We start from the raw sequence: 16,060 nt of genomic DNA on the forward strand, positions 1-16,060 counted from the left end.
GAGATCGTCCAAGTAAGGGATAATTAATACGCCTCTTCTTCGCAGAAGAATCATCATTTCGGCCATTACCTTGGTAAAGACCCGAGGTGCCGTGGACAATCCAAACGGCAGCGTCTGAAACTGATAATGACAGTTTTGCACCACGAACCTGAAGTACCCTTGATGTGAAGGGCAAATTGGGACATGCAGGTAAGCATCTTTTATGTCCAGGGACACCATAAAGTCCCCTTCTTCCAGATTCGCTATCACTGCTCTGAGGGATTCCATCTTGAACTTGAATTTTTGTATGTACAGGTTCAAAGATTTCAGATTTAGAATGGGTCTTACCGAGCCGTCCGGCTTCGGTACCACAAATAGCGTGGAATAATACCCCTTTCCCTGTTGTAGGAGGGGTACCTTGACTATCACCTGCTGAGAAAACAGCTTGTGAATGGCTTCCAATACCGTCGCCCTGTCTGAGGGAGACGTTGGCAAAGCAGACTTTAGGAACCGGCGAGGGGGAGACTTCTCGAATTCCAACCTGTAACCCTGAGATACTACCTGCAGGATCCAGGGGTCCACCTGTGAGCAAGCCCACTGCGCGCTGAAATTCTTGAGTCGACCCCCCCACCGTTCCTGAGTCCGCTTGTAAAGCCCCAGCGTCATGCTGAGGGCTTTGCAGAACCCGCGGAGGGCTTCTGTTCCTGGGAAGGAGCTGCTTGCTGCCCTCTCTTACCCTTTCCTCTGCCTCGGGGCAGATATGACTGTCCTTTTGCCCGCTTGTTCTTATAGGACCGAAAGGACTGCGGCTGAAAAGACGGTGTCTTTTTCTGTTGGGAGGGGGTCTGAGGTAAAAAGGTGGATTTCCCGGCCGTTGCCGTGGCCACCAGATCCGATAGACCGACGCCAAATAATTCCTCCCCTTTATACGGCAATACTTCCATATGCCGTTTGGAATCCGCATCACCTGACCACTGTCGTGTCCATAAACTTCTTCTGGCAGATATGGACATCGCACTTACTCTCGATGCCAGAGTGCAAATATCCCTCTGAGCATCTCGCATATAAAGAAAAGCATCCTTTAATTGCTCTAAAGTCTGTAAAATACTGTCCCTATCCAGGGTATCAATATTTTCAGTCAGGGAATCCGACCAGACCACCCCAGCACTGCACATCCAGGCTGAGGCGATGGCTGGTCGCAGTATAACACCAGTATGTGTGTATATACTTTTTAGGGTAGTTTCCAGCCTCCTATCAGCTGGATCCTTGAGGGCGGCCGTATCAGGAGACGGTAACACCACTTGTTTTGATAAGCGTGTGAGCGCCTTATCCACCTTAGGGGGTGTTTCCCAGCGCGCCCTAACCTCTGGCGGGAAAGGGTATAATGCCAATAACTTTTTTGAAATTAGCCCTTTTCTATCTGGGTTAACCCACGCTTCATCACATACATCATTCAATTCCTCTGATTCAGGAAAAACTACAGGTAGTTTTTTCACCCCCCACATAATACCCCTTTTTGTGGTACTTGTAGTATCAGAGATATGCAAAGCCTCCTTCATTGCCGTGATCATATAACGTGTGCCCTACTGGAAAATACGTTTGTTTCTTCACCGTCGACACTAGATTCAGTGTCCGTGTCTGGGTCTGTATCGACCGACTGAGGTAAAGGGCGTTTTACAGCCCCTGACGGTGTCTGAGACGCCTGGGCAGGTACTAACTGGTTTGACGGCCGTCTCATGTCGTCAACTGATTTTTGTAATGTGCTGACATTATCACGTAATTCCATAAACAAAGCCATCCATTCCGGTGTCGACTCCCTAGGGGGTGACATCACCATTACCGGCAATTGCTCTGCCTCCACACCAACATCGTCCTCATACATGTCGACACACACGTACCGACACACAGCAGACACACAGGGAATGCTCTATTGAAGACAGGACCCCACTAGCCCTTTGGGGAGACAGAGGGAGAGTTTGCCAGCACACACCCAAGCGCTATAATATATATGGGAACAACCCTATATAAGTGTTGTATCCTTATAGCAGCTTAAATATAGTAATATCGCCAAAAAAAGTGCCCCCCCTCTCTGTTTTACCCTGTTTCTGTAGTGCAGTGCAGGGGAGAGTCCTGGGAGCCTTCCTCACAGCGGAGCTGAGCAGGAAAATGGCGCTGTGTGCTGAGGAGAATAAGCCCCGCCCCCTATTTCGGCGGGCTCTTCTCCGGAGTTTGTGAGATCTGGCAGGGGTTAAATACATCCATATAGCCTCAAGGGCTATATGTGATGTATTTTTAGCCATAAAAAGGTATTATACATTGCTGCCCAGGGCGCCCCCCCAGCGCCCTGCACCCTCCGTGACCGCTGTGTGAAGTGTGCTGACAACAATGGCGCACAGCTGCAGTGTTGTGCGCTACCTCAGGAAGACTGAAAAGTCTTCTGCCGCCTGCTTCTGGACCTCTTCCATCTTCGGCATCTGCAAGGGGGGTCGGCGGTGCGGCTCCGGGACGAACCCCAGGGTGAGACCTGTGTTCCGACTCCCTCTGGAGCTAATGGTGTCCAGTAGCCTAAGAAGCCAATCCATCCTGCACGCAGGTGAGTTCACTTCTCTCCCCTAAGTCCCTCGATGCAGTGAGCCTGTTGCCAGCAGGACTCACTGAAAATAAAAAACCTAAAAACTTTTTCTAAGCAGCTCTTTAGGAGAGCCACCTAGATTGCACCCTGCTCGGACGGGCACAAAAACCTAACTGAGGCTTGGAGGAGGGTCATAGGGGGAGGAGCCAGTACACACCACCTGATCCTAAAGCTTTATTTTTGTGCCCTGTCTCCTGCGGAGCCGCTAATCCCCATGGTCCTGACGGAGTCCCCAGCATCCACTACGGACTACGAGAAATAGATTTATCGGTAAGTAAAATCTTATTTTTCAGTGGTGGCCTCCTTGGAATTTTAATAACAGGAGTGTGGCAGGATTATGTGGTAATGTTTCTTGTGACATTCTTATTCATGTATTAACAGAACTAGATATAGCATGCACATCCTTTTTCCAGGGAATATTTAATCGTTCACAGTAGCTCCTGTCCCTGGATTGAGGAGTGACGTGGATACATAGAGATGTAGCCATGTTCATCTTTGCTGCAATGCGTCATGGCATACGTGGCATACTTGGCGTTTGCATATTACATCCTAATGTAATTGAGCAATCGCTAGCAGCGAATAGACATAGCGTGGCGCGCCATGCAGCATGCCTCATCGCAGCAAAGATGAACATGGTTACATTTGTACATACACTAGGGTTAATTATTTTATTTTTTTGGGGGGTCTGAAACTGATTTCCCAGAGTGTTTTGGGCTTAATTGCATAATCTAAAAAAGGGTTACTTGCAAAAACATACCACCAAGTGTGGGGTGAGTTTCTTTTCCACAACTCCCCTCCAGCAATGGTCTTAAGGTGGGTACGCCTTGTGTTTCCCCCTCCCATGCTGGGCGGTCGGTGGCAGCGCATACAAACCGAGTGATATGACGACCATATCGCTCAGTGATGTCACACAGCGGCCAGGCCACGCATGCAGCTCTTGGACAACAGTCCAAATTGAGCTGCATGCTCGGCTGACAGCAAGGGTTGTTATTGACACGTAGGGCCGTACATTGGTGGTCATTCAGAGTTGTTCGCTCGCAAGCTGCTTTTAGCAGCATTGCACGCGCTAAGCTGCCGCCTACTGGGAGTGTATCTTAGCTTAGCAAAATTGCGAATAGAAATTTCTTTGCAGTTTCTGAGTAGCTCGGGACTTACTCTGCCACTGCGATCAGTTCAGTCAGTTTCGTTCCTGGTTTGACGAGACAAACACACCCAGCGTTCGCCCAGGCACTCCCCCGTTTCTCCAGCCACTCCTGCGTTTTTCCCAGAAACGGTAGCGTTTTTTCACACACTCCCATAAAATGGCCAGTTTCCGCCCAGAAACACCCACTTCCTGTCAATCACACTCCGATCTCCAGAACGATGAAAAAACCTTGTAATGCCGTGAGTAAAATGCCAATCTTCATAGCAAATTCACTTGGCGCAGTCGCAGTGCGAACATTGCGCATGCGCAATTAGCGGAAAATTGCTGCGATGCGAAAAAAATTACCGAGCGAACAACTCGGAATGACCACCATTGTTCGTCGTTGCCGGCATACACACTTGCAGAGAAAGTAAAAGTTGTCGCTCAGGAAGGGTGAAAATGAGCGACAACGCTTACTTCAAGTGTGTATGCACCTTCACACTTTTGTGAAATTGCTGTTTCATCTTGATACTGTTATAGGGGATTATTCAGAGTTGATAGCAAACAAAAAAAAAAGTTAGCAATTGGGCAAAACCATGTGCACTGCAGGGGGTGGGGGGCAAATACAACGTGCAGAGAGTTAGATTTGGATGGGTTATATTGTTTCTGTGCAGGGTAAATACTGGCTACTTTATTTTATACTGCAATTTAGATTTCAGTTTGAACACACCCCACCCAAATCTATCTCTCTGGACATGTTACATCTGTCCCGCCTGCAGTGCACATGGTTTTGCCGGTTTGTTAAAAACTCTTAATAACCCACATAGTTGTTGTTTTTTTGTTTTTTTTGGACATTACTATTAATGTGTTTATAAATTTTCTCAGTGAGAGGCTGTGTTCCCTCTAGTGGTGAAAGCTAATAATGCATATTATGCAACTATAGTAGCTAGTGTGTGGTAGTGGAGAGATGAGCATATGTAGTGCCTCCAAATATGTAGGGCAGCCATTCCCAAAACTCTGTCCCCAAGGCACACTAACAGGCCAGGTTTTAGTAATAGCCATGCTTGAGCACAGGTGATTTAATTGGTATCTCGGTTATTTTATTTTAACCATCTGCTGAAGCCTGGATATCATTAAAACTTGCACTGTTAGTGTGCCTTGAGGACACCCTCCCCCTGCCGGCAACCTAAACTCCAGGATCCCGGCGTCTGTATGGTGTCTGGTACACTAGTAGATCACAAATAGAGGGAACTACTCTAAAATATTTTATTGTAGAATTGTATGTTTAAATGTATGGACTGTGCACTCTTATTTTAGTATTTTATTTTATATGGAATTGTCATTTTTGGGGGGTATCCTTGTTTTCTGACTGGAAGTGATACAGTAATTATCCTGTCCCTAGCAAGAGGTTTAGTGTTAAATGATCAAACATTTGTTTGGATTCGATGCCCATCAGGGGGTATTCCTGTATTCTGGCGTTTTCTATGGATGTGTTAAGGAAAGAGACTTCTATGTGTCACAGTAAAGGTGTGTACACACGGTGAGATTTTTGCTTGCGATTTTGACTATATAGTCAGAATCGCAAGGAAAGTTAGTACAGATCGCAAGGTGAAAGTCACCTTGCGATCCCGATGCGTAGTCCTTAATAATTTATAATTTCTGTATAATGTTTTATTGATGACCGATATCTTTTAACAAAGATGAATTGTTATTATGCAGCTTATCTACATGCACTGGATGAATACAATGGTTAATTACTGTGGCCCTTATAAGTACGAAACTCCATACTGTGAGAGGTTGCGGGCTTATCTGCAGGCTAACCTAGCCTGGATGCAGGAACAGATGGAAAAAAGTGAAGACCAGGAGTACTGGCACCAGGTAAGGTGTGGATATATGAGGGGAAATTGAATAACATAAGGGTTAAATGTTTGAAGCAGTGAAAAGAGTGGTTGCCATGGGCAACTTCTCCAATCAGCTGATCTGTATAAATTTTATAGTATGCAAATGATAAATGTTACTTCAATGCTGATTGGTTGCCATGGGTAACTTCTCCACTAGCTCACTTCTCCACTTTTATCACTGCTTCATACATTTACCCCATAATGCGATTGTAAACATTTTTCTTTATGCGCGTATCATTTTGACATTGCACTAGCCTAATGACCTAATTACCACTATAATTTCCATCTCAACCTATGGCAACCATAACAAATGGGTTTATTTCCTTGTCGGGTGAGTAGGGACTGGGGGGAAAAAAAACACCTCTGGAAGGCTTAAAGTTTATTAGTATTTATTATCTATAGAATTAGCCGATAAGGTCTATCCAGTCTCTAGCACACGTGCAGTGGGAACTGCCCCTTCAACTGCTCTCACTTGAGCAAGCAACTTCACAATCCAGGATGGAAGACAATGGGGCACTTTAATATAATAGCAGCCATTTCCCTGTGTTTCACAGGTATACAGTATGAGGGGTATCTGGTTTCTAGGTCGACATGAGTTTTTCACATTTTTTCTTTTTCTGAACTTTTTCATACTTTATGACCTGGTCACTGTACGGCGAAAACGACACCAAAAAAGATTAAAACACTTGTGTCGACCTAAATGTGGTCGACCTAGAAACCGTGTAGACCTTAGTGTGGTCGACGTTAAATATCACACCCGTATGAGGTCCCTTCGACCACTGCTTCCTCCCTGGAATCGGCTTGGGCTTCCATGTTCTCACAGATAATGTTGCAGTTAGTTAACCAGCACACAACTCGCAGCCACCTCTCACTGCTACGGTTGCTGCAGGTATGGGTCATTTGGTCAATAATTTGCCTGCTCACAGGGATGCACAGCCCGCTGCCGTAGAACCACACAAACTGAACGAGGACAAATCGTCCAAGTGCAAACCTACCCGACATGACAACTCTAAGCCCCATTCTGTGTATGACCCGGACTCTGTTCTTTCTTCAGACCATTGGGAGAACATCTCCATCTTTTCGGACATGGAACCCGCTGCTATTCTGAAGGATTCCCAACAACAGATGGATGTTGAGGCTCTACTCAAGGCAGTTAAATCCCTTTCTTCTGATTTAAGGATTCTGATCAGACTTCTAATTTGGATACCCCTGTATTTAAACGTCAGAAGGCGGCAGCGGAGTTCCCTTCCTCTGCTCAGCTGGAAGACTTCCAAGTGGAGCTACAGGCTCAGCCTAACGAGCATTTTTTAGTATCTAAACACATTTCCCCATTTTATCTGCTTCCAGCTGCAGGTAGGGTGGGAGTCCTCTCCTCCAGTGGACACGCACATGTCTCAGTGGTTAAATCTACTACCCTTCCTATCCCAAACACTGCCTGCCTTAAGGATCCGACCGATAGGAAACTAGAAAATTTCCTTAAGATAATTTTTATTTTTATTTTACTTTTTCTTCTAAATCTGGGATGGTCATGTGCTCATCTCTTGTGTTTACTTTGGTGGCTATAGGATGTTGGGTGGACTCCTAGAGATGGTTTTAATATTAAAAATATAGTTAAAAACGTGCATACAGTACCAACATGATTTACAAAAAATTGAGGCGTATGCTTAGAGAAATCCCATGGACCTTCCACAGGATTGAGAATCAAGGGATTAGGTTTCTGGATAGTCGGTTAGCTGCTTGATATGCAAGAGTACATTCTTGAATGTTAGAATGTCTATATAGCATGGGCTTTGATCCGACCTCTCCGGTGGGTGACTTCAGAGAGGTCGGAGCATAGCGTGTGCTATATACACAAGTTTCCATTTCATTAGAACTCGCTGTTACCTTAGTTTATGGTTGAATTTGATAGTGACTGGTTTTGGACTTGTTTTCAGGTTCGGCTTGCTCTCCTGCAGCTGAAGGGCCTAGAGGACAGTTATGATGGCATCATCTCCTTTCCCCAAAAAAAGTTCACACTGAGTCCCTTTGGGTTCCTGTAAGTTTATATGTTTACATTAGCATGGTTTATTGCTTAGAATAGTTAATTCTGTACACAACGTAAATGCTGCCCTATAGAAATTGTGTTGGGTTGGAAACTTACAATGTACTGATTTTTATTTACATTTAGCAGAAGCCCTTCTTAAAAAAAGTATTGCAGAACTATTAAAGCTAAAATACTCTTCTATAAAATATCGAGGGAGTTCAAAAAAATCCCTCTGCAGTGACTGTGTGCAAGGCAAGTGTCCCCACAGAGACTGTGCTAACTAATAGAATTGTTTTTAAGCACTTTACATACATGAAACACAACCAAATTTGTTATGTACTTTTCTCATATGAAGTGTTTGAAAGTGTTGTCCCTCTGTTGCAGTGATCTGCAACCGGATAGAGTGCTCACTGTGGAGGGACTTTTTGAACTCCCTGTATGTCATGTTTAACTCTTTTTATATAGTGCTAACCTATTATATAGCACTTTACATTGAATATTTAATAATTCACATCTGTCTCTATGCCATTGGAGCTTATAGTCTACATCAGTGTTTCCCAAGCTCTGTCGTAACAGTCCTGGATTTAGCAGTTTCTGTGAATGACCACTGGTGACTTAGTACCGCTGTCATTTTGATTAAACCATATGTGTTCAACAATTGAATCGGCCCCATAGACTTCAATTGTATGTTGGGCTTCTTTCACTTCCTCATCACTGTTGCCACAGATTCCGTTGTTGGTTTGTGGGTGGCTAGGCACAAACATTTGTATTCAGTACTTTATACCCTAGTCGAACATTGCATTTGTCCCAGTTATGTTGGCAAAAAACATAAAACATTTTATTACACATAAATAAACAATGCTAAACCTACTCGTGCACATGCATTGTTCTTTTTCTTTCCTAAAGGGTTTACATTTCCAATCTATATAACCTGGGTATGTGTGCTAGCGTGATGGGCGGAGCGGGTGAGGTGGCAGAGTGGTTCTCTCCCACATTCTGATGAAAGGGGTTAATCACCTGCAGCTCTTTTATATTTGAATTTTTTTCCCGCAGGGTCTACAGGTTATCCACAGGATATGATGGAGCGACAGCGGATTGGCACCAAACGATCACAAGCTTTCTGGACTCCCAGGATGCACCGTGCTTGGTCATATAATACCGCCCACCGACTCGGTCAAATCAGATTTTGGTTTGGTGCGGGAGGAGCCGGACCATGGTCACAGGGCTGTTGTGTTTGGCAGCCCTAAGCTTTATTTGATTTAATTTTTATAGTCTTACTATGTTTTCTGAGTGATCTTTCCTAACAGCGTCTTACACGCATATTGGAAAGAGTCGCTCCAACCACTCTCTGCCGGGTCGCAACAACGCTTACCCACGGTACAAGTGCTGTCTCGACGGGCGTCTGTGTCGGATGTTACTAGCAGGTCCAGCAGACCTAACCAGGCTGTGGCCGGAGCACAGGGAGAAGGTAAGGCATCGGTTCCGCTTAGAAGGGGAATACGCACACGGCTGCACTGTTTTGGGAGGAGACTACCAAACAGTAGCTGGCGCGCCGCCACCAGGGGTGCTCCAGCACTAGGCTTTAGGGATCATATGGCACCAGGATTAGTTTGAGGCTGTAATCCCTAGGGTTGATATCAGCAGTGGGGAGTCAGACGCTCTCCTGGTCGCCCCTCCCCCCAGTTCATGACCAGTTACCGTGCGTCTCCCGCCATGAACTGATTGCCTCACTTCCGTCTCCGACACTACCACGTGGGGACTCGGTCGCAGCATAGGCCACTGCGTTTGTATACACTAAGGTTTACCGCTAAGAGACTGGGTCGCAGACATGAGCGTCTGCATGCACTAACGTTCACTGAGCGTCTGTGTCCACTAAAAATTACCGGAGCGGCAGTGTACACTAGTAGCGTCTGGATCAACTCAGCGGTTGCTATCGTATTGATCCTGGAAGTGGGGTCAGTCTCCCTGTATCCCATTCTACGGAGTAAGGGTTATTATACAGCATTACATTTCTATCTACTGTTAGTATGAATAGTTAAGTTTAGTGCCTATTGCATATGAGTTTTGTACAATACTGTGGTTTTCTCCGCAATTGCGTCTGAATACATTAAAATAACTGTATAGAACAGAAAACAGTAAATGTACTCCTACATACTTGAAATGTGTTTGTAGTTGATAATATGCTCATATGACTAATATATAATATTTGTCTGACTGCTAGTGTGATTGCTGACTTTATATATGTCTGTCAGTGTTTTCTTCTGAACCTCAATGCTGGTGCTTGGGTTGGGGTCAGATTGAAAACACTTTATATGCATAAAAGTGATATCAGTCACAGATTGTGTAGTATACTGTGGAAAAGCTTATTGTTTGTTTATCATTTCTAAGAGCGGCAAAGGTGACGAGGTTACATTAACAGTAACACCATCACTCAAAACATGTTTATCCTGCAAGGTGGGGTTATTAACACAAACTTTGGCAAACGATGGGTTATGTGCAAATTGTTTTGCGTTTCAGCAGATTGCAAGGCAGATCCCTGTTCAACGACAAGTAGATCCTCCTTGGGCCATGTTTGCACAAACCTTATCTAGAATAGCTGACCGGTTGGTCCCTGCAGCCTCAACCTCAGGAATAGGGTACACTTTTAACCCATACATGCAGCTCCCATCTTATGGTATAGCCCGTACAGCTTCTACAAGTCAACAAGCTGATAAACCAAGGGTAAATATATAATCAAATTCACAGGCTACACAGGATGATACAACAGATGATGACTCCATATACTCTACTTCACCAAATGAAGAACAAGTAGAGGGTTTCAGCTCAGAAGATATAGCTGAGTTAATTGGAGCAATGAAGGCTATTCTGTGTGTAGAGCAGGGGTGGCAAACCAGTCGGAGACAAAGAACCAAAAAATCGAGTTAGGTATGTCAAAGAGCTGACATCAAGCCAAAGATCTGCGTGCAAAAATGGGGCCTTGTGCCTAATAGACCACACCCCTGGTATAAAACACGTTTTGTTACTCCAGCCAGCTCTCCCATGTGTCACTACTCCCAGCACCCTCCTGTGTCACTCCAGCCAGCTCCCCCTTGTCACTCCAGCTCACCCTCATGTGTCACGACAGCCCCTACAACTCGTGACATTGCAGCATCCCCTTATGTGTCCTCTGTTTGCCAGTGGGTATCTCACCTCTAGTCTCTGACTCCCTCAATTCTCATTGCCTGTAGTGCTGCTGTGTGTCTGGCTGGAGTGCAGCAGTTTCCGTATCTATTGTGGTCATGTGATCTTGAGTGTTGGGGAGCCGCATTTGAATAAAAGAGCCACACGCTGCTCATGAGCCACTGGTTGGCCACCGCTGCTCTAGAGGATTCAGCTGAGCCAATAATTAAAACTAAAGCACCTGTGTTTAAACGTCCCAAAACAGTTAGGGTTGAGTTTCCAGGGTCAGAGGAACTGACGGAAGCTATGGAGGAACCTTGGGCTACGCCCAATAGGAAATATATAGAATTCCAAAAAAGTGGAATTCTTACTTCCCTTTTCTCTGACGTCCTAGTGGATGCTGGGGACTCCGTAAGGACCATGGGGAATAGACAGGCTCCGCAGGAGACTGGGCACACTAAAAGAAAGATTTGGTACTACCTGGTGTGCACTGGCTCCTCCCTCTATGCCCCTCCTCCAGACCTCGGTTAGATTTCTGTGCCCGGCCGAGCTGGATGCACACTAGGGGCTCTCCTGAGCTCCTAGAAAGAAAGTATATATTAGGTTTTTTATTTTACAGTGAGACCTGCTGGCAACAGGCTCACTGCAACGAGGGACTAAGGGGAGAAGAAGCAAACCTACCTGCTTGGGCTTCTTAGGCTACTGGACACCATTGGCTCCAGAGGGATCGACCGCAGGACCCGTCCTTGGTGTTCATTCCCGGAGCCGCGCCGCCGTCCCCCTTACAGAGCCAGAAGCAAGAAGATGGTCCGGAAAATCGGCGGCAGAAGACTTCAGTCTTCACCAAGGTAGCGCACAGCACTGCAGCTGTGCGCCATTGCTCCTCATACACACTTCACACTCCGGTCACTGAGGGTGCAGGGCGCTGGGGGGGGGGCGCCCTGGGCAGCAATAATATCACCTTTACTGGCAAAATAACCACAATATATAGCCCCAGAGGCTATATATGTGGTAATTACCCCTGCCAGAATACAGAAATAAGCGGGAGAAAGTCAGCCGAAAAGGGGGCGGGGCTTCTCCCTCAGCACACTGGCGGCATTTCTCCCTCACAGTTCCGCTGGAAGGAAGCTCCCTGACTCTCCCCTGCAGTCTACACTACAGAAAAGGGTAAAAAAGAGAGGGGGGGCACAGATTTGAGGCGCAGTAAATATTATAGCAGCTATAGGGGACATAATTCAGTTAGTCCCTGCATTATATAGCGCTCTGGTGTGTGCTGGCATACTCTGTCTGTCTCCCCAAAGGGCTTGTGTGGGGTCCTGTCTCCTTTAAGAGCATTCCCTGTGTGTGTGTGTGCGGTGTGTCGGTACGGCTGTGTCGACATGTTTGATGAGGAGACTTATGTGGAGGCGGAGCAGATGCCTATAAATGTGATATCACCCCCTGCGGGGCAGACACCTGAGTGGATGGACTTATGGAAGGAATTACGTGCAAGTGTCGACTCCTTACATAAAAAATTTGACGACATGCCAAATGCGGGACAGCCGGCTTCTCGGCTCGTGCCTGCCCAGGCAATTCAAAGACCATCAGGGGCTCTGAAACGCCCACTACCTCAGATGGCAGACACAGATGTCGACACGGATACTGATACCAGTGTCGACGATGATGAGTCAAATTTAATGTCCACTAAGGCCATTCGTGGCATGATTGAGGCAATGAAAGAGGTTTTACACCTTTCTGATATAAACCCAGGTACCTCAAAAAAGGGTATTATGTTTGGGGAGAAAAAACTTCCAATAGTTTTTCCCCCATCTGAAGAATTAAATGAAGTGTGTGAAGAAGCGTGGGCTTTCCCTGATAAGAAATTGGTGATTTCAAAAAAATTACTAATGGCGTTCCCTTTCTCGCCAGAGGATAGGTCACGTTGGGGAAACTCCCCCTAGGGTGGATAAAGCGCTCACACGTTTGTCTAAAAAGGTGGCACTACCGTCTCCGAATACGGCCGCCCTAAAGGAACCTGCTGATAGAAAGCAGGAGGCTATCCTAAAGTCTATATATACACACACTGGTGGTATACTGAGACCAGCTATTGCTTCAGCGTGGATGTGCAGTGCTGCTGCTGGTTGGTCAGATTCCCTGTCAGAAAATATTGACACCCTGGACAGGGACACTATATATAGAGCATATAAAAGACTCAGTCTTGTACATGAGAGATGCACAGAGGGAGATCTGCCGGCTGGCATCTAGAATAAGTGCATTGTCCATTTCTGCTAGGAGAGGCTTATGGACTCGGCAGTGGACAGGGGATGCAGATTCTAAAAGGCACATGGAAGTTTTGCCTTATAAGGGTGAGGAGTTATTCGGGGTTGGTCTCTCAGACCTTGTTTCCACAGCAACAGCTGGGAAGTCAGCATTTTTACCCCATGTCCCCTCACAGCCTAAGAAAGCACCGTATTATCAGGTACAGTCCTTTCGAACCCAGAAAAACAGGCGGGGAAAAGGCGGGTCCTTTCTGTCTAGAGGCAGAGGAAGGGGAAAAAAGCTGCACCACGCAGCAGGTTCCCAGGAACAAAAGTCCTCCCCCGCTTCTTCCAAGTCCGCCGCATGACGGTGGGGCTCCACAGGCGGAGCCAGGTACGGTGGGGGGCCGCCTCAAAAATTTCAGCGATCAGTGGGTTCGCTCACGGGTGGATCCCTGGATCCTTCAAGTAGTATCTCAGGGGTACAAACTGGAATTCGAGGCGCCTCCCCCCCTGCCGTTTCCTCAAATCGGCCTTACCGACGACTCCCGCGGGCAGGGAGGCTGTACTAGAGGCAATTCACAAGCTGTATTCCCAGCAGGTGATAGTCAACGTACCCCTACTTCAACAAGGACGGGGTTACTATTCCACACTGTTTGTGGTACCGAAACCGGACGGTTCGGTGAGACCCATTTTAAATTTGAAATCCTTGAACACATGCATAAAGAGATTCAAGTTCAAGATGGAATCGCTCAGGGCGGTTATTGCAAGCCTGGACGAGGGGGATTACATGGTATCCCTGGACATCAAGGATGCTTACCTGCATGTCCCAATTTACCTTCCTCACCAGGAGTACCTCAGATTTGTGGTACAGGATTGCCATTACCAATTCCAGACACTACCGTTTGGACTGTCCACGGCACCGAGGGTGTTTACCAAGGTAATGGCAGAAATGATGATACTCCTTCGAAAAAGGAGTTTTAATTATCCCGTACTTGGACGATCTCCTAATAAAGGCGAGGTCCAGGGAGCAGTTACTGGTCGGAGTAGCACTATGTCGGGAAGTGCTACAACAGCATGGCTGGATTCTAAACATTCCAAAGTCACAACTGGTTCCTTCCACACGCTTACTGTTCCTGGGGATGATTCTGGACACAGAACAGAAAAAAGTGTTTCTCCCGCAGGAGAAAGCCATGGAGCTGTCATCTCTAGTCAGAGACCTCCTAAAACCAAAACGGGTATCTGTGCATCACTGCACACGAGTCCTGGGAGAAATGGTGGCTTCGTACGAAGCAATTCCATTCGGCAGGTTCCATGCAAGGACCTTCCAGTGGGACCTCTTGGACAAGTGGTCGGGATCGCATCTTCAGATGCATCAACTGATAACCCTGTCTCCAAGGACCAGGGTGTCTCTGCTGTGGTGGCTGCAGTGTGCTCATCTTCTAGTGGGCCGCAGATTCGGCATACAGGACTGGGTCCTGGTGACCACGGATGCCAGCCTTCGGGGCTGGGGCGCAGTCACACAGGGAAGAAATTTCCAGGGACTTTGGTCAAGTCAGGAGTCGTCCCTACACATAAACATTCTGGAACTGAGGGCCATTTACAATGCCCTAAGTCAGGCAAGGCCCCTGCTTCAAAACCAGCCGGTTCTGATCCAATCAGACAACATCACGGCAGTCGCCCATGTAAACCGACAGGGCGGCACAATAAGCAGGGTGGCCATGGCAGAAGCCACAAGGATTCTCCGATGGGCGGAAAATCACGTACTAGCACTGTCAGCAGTGTTCATTCCGGGAGTGGACAACTGGGAAGCAGACTTCCTCAGCAGACACGACCTACACCCGGGAGAGTGGGGACTTCATCCAGAAGTCTTCCTACTGTTGGTAAACCGCTGGGAAAGGCCACAGGTGGACATGATGGCGTCCCGCCTCAACAAGAAGCTAAAGAGATATTGCGCCAGGTCAAGGGACCCTCAGGCGATAGCTGTGGACGCTCTAGTGACACCGTGGGTGTACCAGTCGGTCTATGTGTTCCCTCCTCTGCCCCTCATACCAAAGGTGCTGAGAATAATAAGAAGGCGAGGAGTAAGAACGATATTCGTGGTTCCGGATTGGCCAAGAAGAGCTTGGTACCCGGAACTTCAAAAAATGTTATCAGAGGACCCATGGCCTCTACCGCTCAGACAGGATCTGCTACAGCAGGGGCCCTGTCTGTTCCAAGACTTACCGCGGCTGCGTTTGACGGCATGGCGGTTGAATTCCGGATCCTAAAGGAAAAGGGCATTCCGGAGGAAGTCATTCCTACGCTGATAAAAGCCAGGAAAGAAGTAACCGCAAACCATTATCACCGCATTTGGCGAAAATATGTTGCGTGGTGTGAGGCCAGGAAGGCCCCTACAGAGGAATTTCAGCTGGGTCGTTTTCTGCACTTCCTACAGTCAGGAGTGACTATGGGCCTAAAATTGGGTTCCATTAAGGTCCAGATTTTGGCTCTGTCGATTTTCTTCCAGAAAGAACTGGCTTCACTGCCTGAAGTTCAGACTTTTGTAAAGGGAGTGCTTCATATTCAGCCCCCTTTTGTGCCTCCTGTGGCACCTTGGGATCTCAATGTGGTGTTGAGTTTCCTAAAATCACATTGGTTTGAACCACTTAAAACCGTGGATCTCAAATATCTCACGTGGAAAGTGGTCATGTTATTGGCCTTGGCTTCGGCCAGGCGTGTGTCAGAATTGGCGGCTTTGTCATGTAAAAGCCCTTATCTGATTTTCCATATGGATAGGGCAGAATTGAGGACTCGTCCCCAGTTTCTCCCTAATGTGGTATCAGCTTTTCACTTGAACCAACCTATTGTGGTGCCTGCGGCTACTAAGGATTTGGAGGATTCCAAATTACTGGACGTAGTCAGGGCCTTGAAAATTTATATTTCCAGGACGGCTGGAGTCAGGAAAACTGACTCGCTTTTTATCCTGTATGCACCCAACAAAATAGGTGCTCCTGCTTCTAAGCA

General features: G+C 46.9%; 2 protein-coding genes across 4 annotated transcripts in view; one reads left to right on the forward strand and one right to left on the reverse strand.

Moving 5' to 3' along the window:
- The window catches only part of FICD (FIC domain protein adenylyltransferase), a 1,034,845-nt gene that overhangs the window by 225,704 nt on the left and 793,081 nt on the right, over positions 1 to 16,060 (reverse strand). The gene's annotated exons all lie outside the window — the stretch shown is intronic.
- The window catches only part of PLBD2 (phospholipase B domain containing 2), a 126,308-nt gene that overhangs the window by 13,717 nt on the left and 96,531 nt on the right, over positions 1 to 16,060 (forward strand). For all 3 annotated transcript variants that reach the window (XR_010171121.1, XM_063913282.1, XM_063913281.1), the window contains exons 4-5: positions 5,454 to 5,612; positions 7,570 to 7,670. Coding sequence is in view for 2 of the 3 variants with exons in the window: in XM_063913282.1 (XP_063769352.1) it covers positions 5,454 to 5,612; positions 7,570 to 7,670 (260 nt within the window). In the remaining variant the exon portion in view is untranslated. The remainder of the gene's footprint in view (positions 1 to 5,453; positions 5,613 to 7,569; positions 7,671 to 16,060) is intronic.

This window comes from Pseudophryne corroboree, chromosome 1, assembly GCF_028390025.1.
Source record: "Pseudophryne corroboree isolate aPseCor3 chromosome 1, aPseCor3.hap2, whole genome shotgun sequence".
Lineage (NCBI taxonomy): Eukaryota > Metazoa > Chordata > Amphibia > Anura > Myobatrachidae > Pseudophryne > Pseudophryne corroboree.